Source organism: Triplophysa rosa, linkage group LG9, assembly GCF_024868665.1.
Source record: "Triplophysa rosa linkage group LG9, Trosa_1v2, whole genome shotgun sequence".
Taxonomy (NCBI): Eukaryota; Metazoa; Chordata; class Actinopteri; order Cypriniformes; family Nemacheilidae; genus Triplophysa; species Triplophysa rosa.
The window spans coordinates 18,536,375-18,552,030 of NC_079898.1; the positions used below are offsets into that span (position 1 = coordinate 18,536,375).

Genomic DNA, 15,656 nt, shown 5'->3' on the forward strand with positions numbered 1-15,656 from the left:
CTGGGAAGAGCAATGTGGAGATTTTAGCGGCATCTAGAGGTGAGGTTGTGAATTGCAACCAACGGCTCACTCCAAACCTATCTTTTGAAGCACTACGCCGGCTCTCACAGAACAAAGATGTGGTCGCGTTTTCACTTCTTTCCCAAAGGAGATAACGTATTTACGAAACACGCTTTCTGTAGAGCAGTTTGTCCGTTTAGGGCTACTCAAGGAACAACATGCCGAATTCCATGCAAGGGGCCCCGTAGCGTATGTAGATAGAAATACCTCATTCTAAGGTAATAAAAACATAACGCTACATTACGTAAGGTCTTTATACACCTGTGAAGACATAGTTATGTATATTATATTGTATTTCTGTCAATAGATCCTCCAAAAAATTACACACTGGACCTTTGAATAATTAAAATGAGCTACTACATGTTAAACGCAGCTCTTTTGATAAAGCTTTGATAAATATGCACAGAAGCTGATGTAACGGGTATTTATAAAAGCACTTCAGTGTGTCACACGCACGTCACATCCTTTGCACAACAAGCGCCTGTGTTCAGCGATGTTGCCCTTCTGACTTAAACGGTTTCCTTCACTCATCCTTTTAATGCTAATCCAGACATATTCCCTTTTTTAATGTTTATCCTGAAATTCAGATTGGTAATACCCCATAGGTTTGACCAACATGTGCGTAAGAAAGCGTAGCTGTTCTTGTAAAATACTGTGTACGCAATAGGATTAAGGGTTTAACCTAAACCTAACATGGGATTACAAAAAGTTGTAATTGGTCTCCAAGCATTGATGCTTACACGCGAAACCTTAATGAAGACTGCAGCACTCGCACTGTTTGCTATGGACGCTTTCCAGAAGTATTTCTGTACGGATACAATGTAGTGACGTCAGGGTTGTGATGAGGTTTTATTGTTGGGCAGGTAAGCGTGGACCATATCCCGGTTATACGGAGGGGAACGAAGCTACAGGAGAGACACGCAGACTTTCTCTGGATTCTGAGCTGAAGCAAGGTGAGAATTTGGTTTCATATTCCGTGAATTCTGTTTAGCTAAACATTATAGACTCATTATGTCATTTCCACTTTTGTTTTTCCAGACGTGTTCCATGACCAGAAATCCAGGTCTCTCAGAAGCAGACCTAGTCAGACCGCAACCTCACAGGGCACTCCTAACAGGTTAGCAGTTCTGTTGTGTTCTCTTTAAAGATTTGTCAGGTTACCTGCTATACAACCCTGGGCTATGTCAGTCTGTGATGAGGGGGAATCAATGCTTTGGTATCCCAGAATTCCACCGGGACTTCAACACAGACGAAGCACAAGTTGTTGGCTGTCACAGAGTTCGTACCTCAGTGTTCCCAGTAAAAGTGAAGCCCGACTTTCCAGTCCCTGTATTACTGTGAATGACTCTGCCGTCAACCTCTCTCAAAGGAAAGCCAAGGTATGTGCTCAGTGTCTTTGATGCTCGATGTTTAGTCAGTTCCACGTATACTACACTGTTTTATGTGTTGTATATAATACACTCTTTGTTTAGTTGTTGGTCATCTATCCTCATGTCTTCATTTTAGAGTCTTGGACCTGAGTTTGGCAGAATGACAGATGAACCTCAAATTGTTTTGGAGCTGCCTGGATCTATAGTGGTAAGTTTTAGCATTTATAATGTATATAACAACATTGTGTATAATGTTCACTTCAGTATTATACAGTATATGCAACATACAATACAAGGATGCACAACCGTAGTATCTCTCTTTTGTCCCTTTCTTTCTCTCCCGATCGATACAGTCAAAGAAGGGCAAGTCAGGTTTGTCTCAAAGAGAAGTTAATGTGATCATGCCGAATGAGCAGTGTGTGGTGGTGAAATGTGACATCAAGTCTCGTGGTAGAGATGTCTTTGACATGGTTGTGGCTCATGCGAACCTTGTGGAGCACTTTTACTTTGGCCTTGCTTTCATAGATGGTAATGCAGTCTTTTTCAGTACATGAATATGTAGTCCAAGCAGTCTCTGTAACAATATGCACCAATTATTATTATTAAATTATAGTTATTGTTAACTGTTCATTCATATTCACATAATATGAATCACTAATTGGTTTTCTAACCTTTTGCATTCGTGAATCACTATTTTAATGGATTTGTTTTATTTTGTGGAATAGTTTATGCATGAAAATCTGTTTTAAATGTTTATATTGTTCTTGTCTTTATTACTCTAAATTTAAGGATTTTAATGTCGCTTTTACAGTTTGTGAAAGAATCATTGTGTTTGCATTTTACAGTGTTTTTCCTCATAAATGATTAAACATCGATTTGCGTTTTTCTATTGTAGATGGTGAATATTTCTTTTTGGACCAAGAGACAAAAGTCTCAAAAGTTGCACCAGATTCCTGGAAGAAAGTGGCTTCTGCAACGTTTACCCTTTTTCTCCGTGTCAAATTTTTCCCTGATGACATTTCCTACATATTGTATGTACTCCAGTTTGCTGTATTACAGTATGTGCTGAAAAATGTTTTGATTGTCAGTTTCATGGACAGTATCTTGTTGAGTATTATTGTTTTCTTCAATAAAGGCATAGACTTACCCGTCACCAATACTATCTCCAGCTGAGGAGGGATATACTGGAGGACAGAGTGTATTGTAATGAAGAGATGGCTTTGTTTCTCGCTGCGCTGGCACTACAGGCTGAGTTTGGAGATTACATGTCTAATGTGAGTCAGTCATATTATTATGAGCTGCTCACTTCTCGCTAGACATACAGTATACTCTTTATATCACACTGATGTTTCCAGGTTTATGGGAAGAACTATTTCCAGATGGAGCAGTACATCTCTAGGAGAGTTATAGAGAAAGTGCCCTTGCCCTGTTTAAGAGACGAGTTGCCAAGGTTGCATGCCAATAATGTCCAGATGCTTCCAGAGGAGGCAGAGATGGAGTTTCTAAAGGTATCTTTGACTTAACAATTATTGAAAAGGCTGACTTTTCAACAAATAAATTCAGATCAATGTCTTTTTAAAAATTACTTGAAGCTTGCCTGTGCTTGGTTTCTGGTCTTAGTTGGACAAACTGTAAGCCAATCATGGTGCTCAGCTTAAAAGTGCCTTTCTAAAACCACCAAACATGGTCTTTACAGCTGCTGTCTTCACAGTCAATGTTTTTTGTGCTTTATTAGATTGCCCAGCAGCTACCAGAGTATGGGGTCCTGTTTCACCGAGTAGCCCGTGAAAGGAAACCTGCTATTGGAGAGCTGATATTGGGAATTTGTGCCAAAGGAATTATGGTCTACGAAGTGAAGAGCAATTGTCGTATATTAAGCCGCAAATTTCATTGGTCGGAGACAGACAGTCTTTCAGCGAGTGTAAGTTTACACTTGTGTTTGTGCACAGTATATTGTATGTTTGTTTAGGTCGGGTGTGTTTTGGTAAGTTATCTCATTGTATTAGGTTTCATATGTTCCACTGATTTTCCACAGAGAAGAAAACTCACCATTGAGTGTAGTCCGAGTGGTAAGAAGCATTCGTTTGTGACCGAGAGCTCAAAGATCGCACAATATCTGCTGAACCTCTGCTCAGCCCAGCACAAGTTTCACAGTGAGATGACCTCTCGACAACTCGCCTACTGTTTGGCCTCAGGTGGCTTTTGCTTTTTTCTAATTCAATTATTTAAATGAAATAATAATTAATGCATTTAATAATAAATGATTGCATTACATTATGTACATTATGTAAAGGTATAAAGTCTTTCTCATTGCAAATGTTTATTGGCTCTTAAAATTGACTTATTTCCTGTGTTTGGTCTTAAAATCAAGTTTGCAAACTCATGAAAAGCTTGTCATTCATTTATAGTTGTTTTGGAATCATGATTGAAATAAACAGAATTTCTTGGAGTGTATTTGCTTTTAATAAAGTCTATTATATTCCACCCTAGATGACAACGTTGCAAAATACACGTCAATATTTCGAGCCCGGCACAATCAGATAAAGAGGCTCTCTTGCTCTGAGATCATGCTCAATAATGTTGGTTTGAATGCCTTGCCGAACGACACCATGAGCAGGTCCTGCGACGACCTGTCAGCGAAGATCGGGGTCCGGATACGACAACAGAGCGACAATTACGTCCCTGAACAGAGAGTTCTGGGTGAACTGAAAGACCAGAGTCAAAGCTCCAGGTCTGTCAATAAACTGCTCTGCACATAAATGAAATTCTAATGCACGGTCTGACAGCCATATTAAAGGCTCATCGGGTTGATCTTTTCTTTCCGCAGCCCGCTGGACACTTTCAGTACTCCGATCTATCGGATCATGTCCAACCTCTCTCTGCAGAAGCAGGACTCTGAAGCTAATTCCACCACTTCATCTATAAGAGGTACATGGTTCGATTCCTAAAAAAATATAAAGCAAAAATTATATAGTATACCCTGAATGCATTGTAAGTCACTTTGGGTAAAACTGTCTGCCAAATATTAATGTTGGTTACTTATTAGGTAATACTATTTGAAAGTATTTATTTAACTTTTTTTTCGTTTAAAAAAGATTTCATTTTACGTATTCAATTTTAAGTATTTAGTTGTTTTATGGGTTACAGTGGACACTCCCACAAAAACAACTCCAGAAAGAGAAATCATATGTGTTACTCTTAAAAAAGATCCCAAACTTGGTTGTGGTAAGTAAAACCAATTTCCAATATAAAAAAAAGTTGTGCATATTTCGATTGTCTTGAAACCGTTGCGTCACTGTTCCTGTGAAGGTTTTGAAATAGTTGGGGAGGACAACACGGGAAAATTAGATCTTGGAATTTTCATCGCATCCATCGTTCCTGACGGACCAGCCGATAAAGATGGCAGGATCAGACCAGGTAAACTTCTGACCCTCTTCTCTTTTTTTACTCCAGAAGACAATTGACTCAGTCCCTCTCGTGAATATTCAGGTGGTCGGTTGATCTCTCTAAATAAGATCAGCCTAGAGGGAGTGACGTTTAATACAGCGGCTTCCATACTGCAGAACAGTCCAGATGAAGTGGAGCTCATAGTGTCCCAACCCAAACGTACGTCTTGATCAATAGATCTAAAAAAATATATGTTTTACTGAATGTGAAGTCTAATTGACAGCTAACCGCTGAATCAAATTATGTATTAATGATAGAGGACTTTCGGGATAGCAAGACCTCTTTGGCCACATGCAATCTGGGGATGATGCTGGAAAGAGGCTTTGACTCCCAAAGCTCTCTGAATGCAGAGTACAGGCCTGTTATGGAGGAACTGGAAGAGACGCTTTCCAACATCATGGCTCCCAAAATGGGAAAAAGGCTACATGTACCTGTAGTGCGCATCTTGGACATTCAGGTGTGACTTACTGCACTTTATTGTACAGCTTACTAGTAAACACCTGACCGAAGCGAAATAACCTGTTTGTTCTTTTAACACAGGATGAGCTGTCCAATACCTTTAACATGAAGCCAGGTGAGGTCACCTACATCGAGCTCAGAAAGATCAACGGCAGTTTGGGAATCAGCGTCGCTGTGAGTTTCTCTTTGTTTGTAGGCACTTTCAATCATGGATAATGAAACGATTGACTGTTGGTGGTTTTAGGGAGGAATCAACACCAATGTACGTCATGGAGGAATTTATATCAAGAATGTGATGCCAGGAGGAGCGGCAGATCAAGATGGAAGAATACAGATCGGTAAAGATTATTGCCTGAACATTCAAAATACTGTTTTAAAGATGTCATTTTTGAAAACTGCTTTAACAATACTGTATATGTGAGATTTGTGAGTGTGTTCTGTATGTATTTGTCATCCCGTTATGACGAAACAAATGACTCATTGTTCCAGTTTTAATGTGATGCCGAAATGCAAATGAGCATGAATATGTAACATCCCGATTGGATGTGACTCATAATCGATGTTGACAGTTCGATGATGTGGTGTGTGTGATAGGTGACAGGCTGCTGGAGGTGGACGGCTGTAACCTGCGTGGCGTCACCCACAGGCAGGCGGTAGAATGCCTGAAGAGAACAGGAGAGGTACTGTCACAGTCATTTAAAGGCACAGTTCACCAAAAATTAAAATGGGTTTTTATTCATCGTCATGTCTGCAAAGCCGTTTACTGATGTTTTGTAAGTAGAAAACTGTCTCAAGACAGTGTATATAAAAATATTCAGAATACAATAATATACAAAATATACACAAGACAAAGTATACACATATTAGAGAATGAACATAGTACAGAATATACACATAAAAACAAATATTTACAAAATTGAACAATACTAGTATATACAAAATATACACACAATGGGCCTCATTTATGAAACGAGCGTACGACCGGAAACTAGGCGTACGGTCGTTTCCACGCAAAACTTGGTATTTATCAATATGGACGTGAGCGGTTGCTACGATCAAATCTCACGACAGGTCTCAGTTCGTGTACGCAAGTTTTGAGATAGGGTGTCTGTGTACGCTTTTCCCTTTTGATAGCTGAAAAGGAATAATGACAAATAGAAAGATTAGGGTTTTTTTCGTTTATTATAACAAATGTAAAAATAGATTCCGATGGAATATCTTTTTTTCATTACATTAATAAAATATTTTTATTTTTTTAATGATGTATTATATGATCATTTAATTGTTTGAAATTACAAGGTTAACGGGTGCTTTGGTGTACAAAACTTTAAGGAAATTTTAGGCTACTTCTAAGAGAATTTACGACAATTAAAATGCACAATTAAAAGTCAAACATTTTAAAAACTACAATAGGCCTAATCAATATATTTACATGCAATGGGTTAGTTTACCTATTTGCAAGATGATAGCTTCTTTGTTTGACAAATATGCATTCTAATGGAAACAGACAAAATGCATGATTTAATGTTTCTTTTATTTGTGCGATGTTCGATGGGGTGGAAGACGCGCACTGGGTCACAGCTCGAGGTTGCCTGGCTTTGTGTGGCAGGTTCCAGGCCGGTTTGTGGGGGCTGAAGACCGCTGGTCCTGCCTCTGACAGACCTGAAAGAGAAAAAAGAAATGAAGCAAACATAACTGTGTGTGCTTGATTTAAGCAGCCTGAAATGCAAGATTAGCAGCATTAGATTTGAAACCTAATCCTGCTTAGAAACATGCATCTGTCTCTTCCGCCACAGACCATTTTTTCTTCACCTAAATGAAGAAAACTGTATAAAAACATGTAGCCTACATATAAACATTATTCTATAATAATAATTGCGCTGCATATCTACATTCGTTTTTCAAGACTGAAGTCGGATTAATTTAGTTTCAAATTAAATGCATTATACAACCAAAGTAATGTAAAGCAACAACAATAATTTCAGTGTAAAAATAATAGTGAAACACTATAATAAAATAAAATATTTGCATATTTACAAAACATAAATATCCAATAAAAAATACAAACCTCAGCTTGAGTTCGGTTCACTACACCAATGCTGTTGACCACAGTGATCTCTTTCCAAACTGATTTTTTACTCCCTTTGATTCCGCTTGTCAAGGTTAAACTTTCATTTCTAAATGAGAAGGTCCTCTTTTTGGCCGGATTATGTTTCTCCATGTCGGATAATCTAGGGGCGAGGCGTCTACACCCTGAATTTATAGGGGCGTGATATGGAAATTACAACCGATTTCAGCCGCCACATTTATCGAGGTACGATCATTCGTACGATGAGATTGGCGGCATACGAATGTTTGATGAATCACACGTAAACCCTGTCGTAAGACGATTTCTGCGTACGGCTCTGCAATCGTTTCTACGTTAGATTGATATATGAGGCCCAATATATGCACAGTAGATACACACAATACACAATGTAGTTGTTATAGTGGAAGTGTCTAGAGGTGTATAATGTGTTTAGTTTGTGACCGTTTAAATGCAACCCTTGTGTCAATTCAGCTTTCTAGAAATCTCATGGACCGCCAAGTACACAAGTTAAGAAAACAATATGTGGTGGTTGTTATTTTTGTCGGGGCTAATGAGATTTTCTGGGATATGACGCAGAGCTGTGCGTCGCCATACTGACACACTGTAACACTTAAGATGGCCAATTTCCACCCCTACGCATTAGATAATTAACCAGACATGACTGCATCCCAGACCGACATCCTTGTTGCTTGTCATACATGCATTCATTCATTTCTGTGTGAATGGATTTTAATTTCAGGTTGTGAGTCTGGTTGTGGAGAGAGAGCCTCCAGTGGTACTGGACACTTCTAGTGCCTCGTCCACGTTAGAAAGAGAGAGATCCCCTTCACCCCTCAGCGCACAGAGCACACCCACCCCCCGAAGGAGAGATGTCGCCATGGAAACGCCCTTGTCTGTCCGGGCCAAGGACTTCAGCTTTGTGTCAAATGGTGAGACGGAGCTCAGAGAGGGGGAGAGAGTCTTCTAGAAAGCATTTCAAGTGAATCTGACAGCAAACCTCTTCTAACCGCCAGACCCGCGTGACTCAAAGATCAAGCCAAATATAGATCTTGTCCACATGATGATTTCAGAATCTAAGATGGTTGTCTTTTGTTACTTAAAAAACAAAGCTTTTTAAAAATTTAAATTAAAAAATTTAAAGCCTTGCCGAATACCAGTACAAAACGATAGTACTATAAACAATATAGACATAATAAAAATGTCTAACATTTATAACAAATATATAAAAATGATATAAAAACTGAGACGTTAATAAAAAAAATGCATGAAAAATAAAGAATAATAGCATAAGATAACGGAGTGTGTCTTGTCCTGTCTGTGTGACAGAAAACACCCTGGAGGTGATTCTTCAGAGGAGTTCGGGTGGCCTGGGCTTCAGTTTTGTCATTTCGTCGTTGTGTCCTGATGAGGGCAGCATGGTACATATTAAGCGCCTTTTTCCTGGTCAGCCTGCAGGGGATTGTGGGCTTCTAAAGGAGGGAGATGTTATCCTGGCTATCAATGGAGAATCTGTTAGAGGCCTGTCCTATGAGGTAATGCATGTTCTGTATAATTTATAAAGACCTTGCATAATGAAGCGTTATGCTTTTATTGTCTTAAGCCCATTGCACATTGAGTCCGAAATTTGCGTCCGAAATTTCCGCACGTTAAAAAATAAATACGACCTCACGTTGTGTCAATCACATTTACATACTGTCTCCGATATTTTTGTCCGTCATTAAATAATTTTTACCGGGTTCGATTTTCTGCGTTTTCGCATCCGTATCAAGCATTTTGAGTGGCCTTTTATAACAATTCAGAGACACCGTACAAACGAGAGCCAAATACGAAAAAACGCATACGAAAATTTCGGACTGTATGTGCAAAGACCTTTAGAATGAGCTATTTCTATCTACATACACCGCAGGTCCCCTTGCATGGAATTCACCATGTTGTTTCTACAGTAGCCCTAAACGGACAAACTGCTCTACAGAATGTTATCTCATTCGGTGAAGAAGTGAAAATGCCACAGCATCTTAGTCCTGTGCAGCCACTGTAGTGCTTCAAAAGGGAGGGGTGGAGTGAGCCGTTGGTTGCAATTTGAAATCTCACTGCTAGATGCTGCTAAAATCTCCACATTGCTCCGTTAAGTTCAATCCTTCCTGATACACATGTATTTCCATTACCACAGGACGTTCTGCATCTCCTCCAGAAATCTCCATCTGAGGTTAGGCTGTCAGTTTGCAGACCCTCACGTGAACGCAGAGATATTACCACTTCACTGGTAACATCTTTTTTTCATGTTCTCGGCATAATACTGTTTTTAGTAGCATCTTTTGTGTATTTAAAAACCTCACATCCCTCTTTGACAGAATCTTGCAGCACCTCCAAACCGTGCACTGAGATCCAAGTCTTTAGACCTACAAGCGAGATCTGTCGCCCCAGACTTTAGTGAGCTCCTCAAGAAGAGAGCAGTAGAGATTGCTCCAAAGAAAGCTGCATCTCCAGAGATAACCCAAGAGATCCCAGCGACTCAAGAGAGCCGGGATAGTGAGCTGCAGGATAAATCTACATCAACCCCTCCATCACCACCTTCCCTTCCATCCTCAAGTGAAGCCGGAGAAACAAAACCTTCTGCCATGGTGGAGGAGGAGCATGATAACAAATCCTCGCTCTCAACCCCATCGACTGTTACAACCATCAACTCAGCAACATCTCCAGTCACTCCTGAAGCAGCCTTAACAGCCAATCAGGAAGAGTCAAAAAACAATACTAGGTATAAATCCTCACATGGTTTTCCCTTGTGCTTGTATAGTATGGACACAATAATTATATTTGTATGTGTTGTTATCTGTTTCCAGTCACACCAATGAAGGTATAGAGGAGAGCATAGCAGGGTTCATAGCTAATGGTCTAAGAGTCGTATCCAGTGAGGAATACTTGTCCATCACCAGCACATTACCCGTCTTCAAACATCTGCTTCCTCCACCACCCTTTTCTCCATCACCACTAAGCACACCCCCACCCTACCAAGAAGTACCTCCAAGACACTCTCCACCAGAACCTAAGCCACCTGCCCAGTCCACTGCTCTCTCAACCGGCAACAATGGCTGGGACGATGAAGATGAAGGCGATGAATGTCCCACAAAAGTAAGACAGATTGTGTCTTTAAAAAAGTCAATACTGTATGATGCATGCAAACATGTTTGTTTGTGTTGCAGGATATGTTGAAGGAGTTCGAACTGACTGTCTCACTCACCAAATCGTGGTGTGGCAGTTTTGGTTTTACCATTACCAGGAGTAAACTGGACAACTGCTATTACATCCAGGGTGTCCTGGATAATCCAGCCAAGTCAGACGGCAGACTGAGAGCAGGAGACAGACTTGTCATGGTACAGCTTCTGAGTTTCCACTATTGTACTTATTTGGCAAAACGTTGCGCTTACAACTGCAAGGTGTTTGATTTGCAGAAAACGCATTCATTGCTTAAATTGTTTGAAAAAGTGTTTAGAATGAATGGATATTGTGTCTTATGTTTTGCAGGTAAACGGCCTCTATGTGACTAATGTGACGGATGAGATGGCTATTAGCATTCTCAGGTCCTCCTCTAAAAGACTGCACATGGTGCTGGGCAGAGCTGTGCAAAATCTGCTGCCTCCACCACCTCCTGACACGCTTCAAGACATTGTCATATCCAAAACTCCATCCGGTCAGCTAGGTGAGAAAATGCTGTAGTGGAGGAGACCGAGGGCGTTTATCAATCACAAAAAGCATCACTCACATAAGGGCTTACACTTATTAAAAAAAGGGTTTTATTAAAAAATATATTTATTTCTAGTTTTATTTGTCTGCTGTCTAAAGATACTGTATGTTTCCTTTTGAATTAAAACTAAGATAGATAGATAGATAGATAGATAGATAGATAGATAGATAGATAGATAGATAGATAGATAGATAGATAGATAGATAGATAGATAGATAGATAGATAGATAGATAGATAGATACGGATGGATGGATGGATGGATGGATGGATGGATGGAAAGAAAGAACGAATGAGCATTTTGCTTTGATCTGTGCAGGTATCAAGCTCACGGGCGGCATTGGCAGTAAGTGGCAGGGAATTTATGTCCTGGAGGTGGTGCCAAACTCACCTGCTTGTGAGGAGGGCAGCATCCAGCCCAATGACAAGATTGTTTACATCTGTGGGAGATGCACCCTGGGAATGACACTGGAAGATGCAGTAAAAGTGTGTGAGGGTGCTCCACGCAGAGTCATTTTAAAAGCCATGAGGTGAGAGTGGATTTATTTAGGTTAATATACGGTAAGAAATATTTTGTACATTTTTGCTCACATAAAATGCTTCTTTTTTCTATGTTCCAGAGATGATCAACCTGTGATACCAAAAGGTAAATAGAGTGGTATGTGTTTTATTGGTGTGTTTTTTTTTATTTAATTTAACACTTGATAGACAACAAATACTAATATAAATGAATTTGAAATTAAATTAAAAAATAAATGGTTATTTTATAACCAAACACAGACCGAAAGTTAACTTTGGGCCTGGTGCGTATTCTGTACGATGAAACCATCTATTGGCTGATTCATGTTGTAAACAAATCCTGCACAGTTACTGACTGACAGTTATAGCTTTAAAAAGACAGAAAAACAACAAAAAAATTGTCATCATTTATTCGCCCTCACATTGTTCAAAACCTGTAAATGACTCTTTCTTCTGTGAAATACAAATTAAGATATTTTGGGATGTTTTGTGGCCATACAATGGAAGTCAATGGGGGCCAATGTTGTTTGTTACCAGCGTTCTTCAAAATATATTTTGTTCTTCAAAAGAAAAAATGTCTTACAGGTTTGTGTGTCTGTTGCTATTATGAGTCATATATGATTATATGCGGTTACATAGAGTCTTTAACCTTCCCACGGGCAACATCTCTGGCTGTCCGTGGTGTGTGTTTTCTCCGGGTGTGTGAAGGCTCAGGCTGTGCTGCAGAGGGCGGTCGTGATCGATGTGTTTCAGTCTGGTCTAACCTGACAGAAATGCTGGAGATGTGGTCCACAGCAGCCCGGCCTTTCACTGCACGCTTCACTGGGCATTGATGTGGTTTAAGCAGAGTGTCAACCCTTATTAGACAGCTTTACCATCGCTGTCAGGCCTGAATATACTGAACATGTATTTTGTCAGCATAGTGCTGGAATGACTGGATGTTACGTTTGCTGTTCATATAGTATTAAATGAAGAAAAAAAATTACTTGCTTTTTGTAAACCTTACCACTTGTATTTATTCATTTACTGTAGCAGACACTTTTTCAAAGTGACTTAAAGGGATAGTTCACCTAGAAATGAAAATTCTGTCATCGTTTACTCTCCCTCAGATTGTTGCAAACCTGTAAAAATGTCTTTGTTCTTCTAAACAGAAAGGAAGATATTTGGAAGAATGTCAGGAACCAAACAGATCTCATCCCCCATTGACTCCCACAGTATTTATTTTCCCTACTATGGCAGTAAATGGGGGATGAGGTCTGTTTGGTTACTGACATTATTCCAAATATCTTCCTTTCTGTTTAGAAGAACAAAGACATTTTTACAGGTTTTCGACAATCTGAGGGTGAGTAAATGATGACAGAATTTTCATTTTGGGGTGAACTGTCCCTTTAAAAGGGAGCGTTTATCATTTTAAAAGTAGAAATAGAGGTAAAGCCTGAGGAGAAACGAAACGGCATTAAACATTTTTTGTTTGTTTGATATTGTTGTTAATAAAGTTCAACAATAGCAAGGTATTAGTCGCTCACTATTTCTCTTCTCCAGGTTTGTTTGAATGGCAGGAGACGAAGCTCTTCCCTCGCCTGCAAGATCTCAGCTCACCTGATGTGGAAGCAGTCCCTACAGAAGGTAAAGACTTTGTTTCTCCGTGTCTGTTGTCTGGGAGTTGTGGCATTAGCTGTGTGTGTCGACAGACGCGGTATGTCCCGCTCAGAGGGCAGCGGGTGCAGGATTAATTATTAGCGAGTGACACGGCCTCCTCTGGCCGATCAAAGTGCCTTTTCCAATGTGTCTGACGAATAAAGGCCAGCTCATCTAGAGGGCATCCGGGTTGCTAGGAGACCGCTGGCCAGGAGGTCCGAAAGAGCTTGAAAAGGCGAGCATAGTTTACCTACAGTAGCAAGGAGCAGGTCAACGACACAACTGGGCTCGTAATGGCAGCGAAGGAGGGGGATTGTCGTGAGTTTGGGATGTGTTTTGTGCTCTTGAGGTTTTGTTTAGGAGGACTGAAAATAATTTGGGTTGATTTTATCATCATTTATGATTTTTTTTATCAAAAGCATAATCTCTCTCTCTCTCTCTCTCTCTCTCTCTCTCTCTCTTTTATGGCATTTATAGGTAACCCTGCTGCTGAGGGTGCCCTGCGATTCAGGAAGAGGCTGTCTGTGACATCAGAGCAGGAGGTAACTGTCCCTCTCCCTAAACTTAGACTGATAACATGGGAAGTAAACTAACTCATTATTCTATATTAGCTATATTATTTTCTCTGATCTTCACTTTTTTCTATAGAGCTGCATTATCCAGGTAGACTTCACCAAGCCAGAGAGGGGTGAGCTGGGTTTTGCTCTGGTGGGCGGAGTCAATGGGAGCGTTCTTAGAGTGAAGGATATTTGTTGCGGAGGGATGGCCGAGCATGATGGGCGTCTGCGAGTGGGAGACATCCTTTTGGAGGTACAGTATGTGTGGTATTTCGTCTTGACCGACTGCTTTAAAGACCCCATATAATTAAGCAGGTGTACTTATGTTTTGTAGGTTGACAATGTTTATATGCTCTCCTACTTGTAAGTCGCTTTGGATGAAAGCGTCTGCCGAATGAATAAATGTCATGTAAATGTTGTAGGTGAATGACGTCATTGTGTCAGGACTGGGCCACTGTGAAGTGGCAGATATTTTGAGGAAAGCAGAGGGCACAGTTCAGCTGACGGTATGTAGGGACATCCTGCCCATGTCAACCTGCTCTGGATCTAGCACGCCCGCTGAGACTTCTCAGGAATTAACTACAACTAAATCTGCAGGTCAGCAAAGCTAAAGTCAGGTGTATTGTCGTTTTTAACACATCCACAGATAGATAAAACAGTGGAAGACACAAAGAAGTTGATAATGTATGTTGTAAATATATACACAAGTTAACAAACTAGTGATATGTCTCTAGTACCAACACGCGCTGGGTCATCATGTATAATTAGAATTTGTTACGTTTTAAACATCACATTTTTACCATTAAATTATATATTCTATATATTAGTGTTATATCAGTCATTGGTCACTCTTTTTTCTAGATGTTGTTTCAGTACCACCATTAAAAAGCCATTAATTGGTTGATCAAGATATAGGGCTGAACATTCTATTGAAATGTCTAAAAATGTGCATATCTCAATGGTTTGCAATAATGTTGTTAGATTCGTTTTTATGCAATGCAACAGTGAAACATTAAGATGTGGTAATGAAGCTTTCCTTTCCAAGAAAGAATAAGAAACATTTATGTTGTTTTTTTATTTTCAGCTTAAAAATATATTAATATGATTTTTTTTTTAAATTGGGATGATTATTATGATGTTGCGTATTCTATATTGCATAAGTTTCACATTTATTTTAATCAACGTTATCCAGCCCTACCAAGGAAGTTGCCATTGAAAAAGTTCATAGAAAACCATTTAATCATGAATATCTCCTTTTCATGTCTCATTTTCAGATGTTACAGCACACACAAACACACACACAGACGTGTCTTTCCAAACCTCAGAATGTCTTGGAGGAGAATGTGAGCAGGTATTACAACCATTTTAACCCTTTCTTTTGTGAGCACAATAATACAAATTTTGCAATGGTTACTTGCACTAACACAGTACACTAGACATAAAAAATGTGAAAAAGGGAAACTGGACAACGTGTTCCAGCATGTAACGGTTTACCATCAAATTCATTGGCAACGCCTCCTATTACTGTCAGCTCAGAGGAAACAGGTGAAACTCAGATGAAGTGTAAGCTAAGGTAACTCGTCTCTTCTTTCTCTCTCTCTCTCACACACTCTCTCTCTTGTTTTTGTTTTCCTATAGGAAAGTCGAAACTGTACACCTACATGTCAGAGGTGTTGCCCATCTCTGAGAGTTACAGACATGTTACAGGAAAGGTGAGTGTCATTGAATCATTACATTTTTTGTCAGTCCTGCTGCGTTATCGCAATGGCCACCGGCA

General features: G+C 39.7%; 1 protein-coding gene across 4 annotated transcripts in view; it reads left to right on the plus strand.

The window, feature by feature from the left end:
• Nucleotides 1-15,656, plus strand: part of ptpn20 (protein tyrosine phosphatase non-receptor type 20) — a 29,924-nt gene that overhangs the window by 6,265 nt on the left and 8,003 nt on the right. For all 4 annotated transcript variants that reach the window (XM_057341310.1, XM_057341312.1, XM_057341311.1 and 1 more), the window contains exons 7-40: nucleotides 924-1,013; nucleotides 1,099-1,177; nucleotides 1,286-1,439; nucleotides 1,567-1,638; nucleotides 1,784-1,958; nucleotides 2,326-2,461; nucleotides 2,566-2,704; nucleotides 2,786-2,938; nucleotides 3,166-3,351; nucleotides 3,466-3,625; nucleotides 3,921-4,161; nucleotides 4,258-4,358; nucleotides 4,578-4,655; nucleotides 4,740-4,847; nucleotides 4,920-5,036; nucleotides 5,135-5,334; nucleotides 5,418-5,510; nucleotides 5,581-5,674; nucleotides 5,931-6,016; nucleotides 8,165-8,354; nucleotides 8,752-8,957; nucleotides 9,596-9,688; nucleotides 9,777-10,180; nucleotides 10,266-10,554; nucleotides 10,626-10,796; nucleotides 10,948-11,122; nucleotides 11,485-11,695; nucleotides 11,786-11,811; nucleotides 13,227-13,310; nucleotides 13,800-13,864; nucleotides 13,971-14,132; nucleotides 14,302-14,476; nucleotides 15,154-15,230; nucleotides 15,518-15,591. In XM_057341310.1, coding sequence (XP_057197293.1) covers nucleotides 924-1,013; nucleotides 1,099-1,177; nucleotides 1,286-1,439; nucleotides 1,567-1,638; nucleotides 1,784-1,958; nucleotides 2,326-2,461; nucleotides 2,566-2,704; nucleotides 2,786-2,938; nucleotides 3,166-3,351; nucleotides 3,466-3,625; nucleotides 3,921-4,161; nucleotides 4,258-4,358; nucleotides 4,578-4,655; nucleotides 4,740-4,847; nucleotides 4,920-5,036; nucleotides 5,135-5,334; nucleotides 5,418-5,510; nucleotides 5,581-5,674; nucleotides 5,931-6,016; nucleotides 8,165-8,354; nucleotides 8,752-8,957; nucleotides 9,596-9,688; nucleotides 9,777-10,180; nucleotides 10,266-10,554; nucleotides 10,626-10,796; nucleotides 10,948-11,122; nucleotides 11,485-11,695; nucleotides 11,786-11,811; nucleotides 13,227-13,310; nucleotides 13,800-13,864; nucleotides 13,971-14,132; nucleotides 14,302-14,476; nucleotides 15,154-15,230; nucleotides 15,518-15,591 — 4,864 coding nt within the window. The remainder of the gene's footprint in view (nucleotides 1-923; nucleotides 1,014-1,098; nucleotides 1,178-1,285; nucleotides 1,440-1,566; nucleotides 1,639-1,783; nucleotides 1,959-2,325; nucleotides 2,462-2,565; nucleotides 2,705-2,785; nucleotides 2,939-3,165; nucleotides 3,352-3,465; nucleotides 3,626-3,920; nucleotides 4,162-4,257; nucleotides 4,359-4,577; nucleotides 4,656-4,739; nucleotides 4,848-4,919; nucleotides 5,037-5,134; nucleotides 5,335-5,417; nucleotides 5,511-5,580; nucleotides 5,675-5,930; nucleotides 6,017-8,164; nucleotides 8,355-8,751; nucleotides 8,958-9,595; nucleotides 9,689-9,776; nucleotides 10,181-10,265; nucleotides 10,555-10,625; nucleotides 10,797-10,947; nucleotides 11,123-11,484; nucleotides 11,696-11,785; nucleotides 11,812-13,226; nucleotides 13,311-13,799; nucleotides 13,865-13,970; nucleotides 14,133-14,301; nucleotides 14,477-15,153; nucleotides 15,231-15,517; nucleotides 15,592-15,656) is intronic.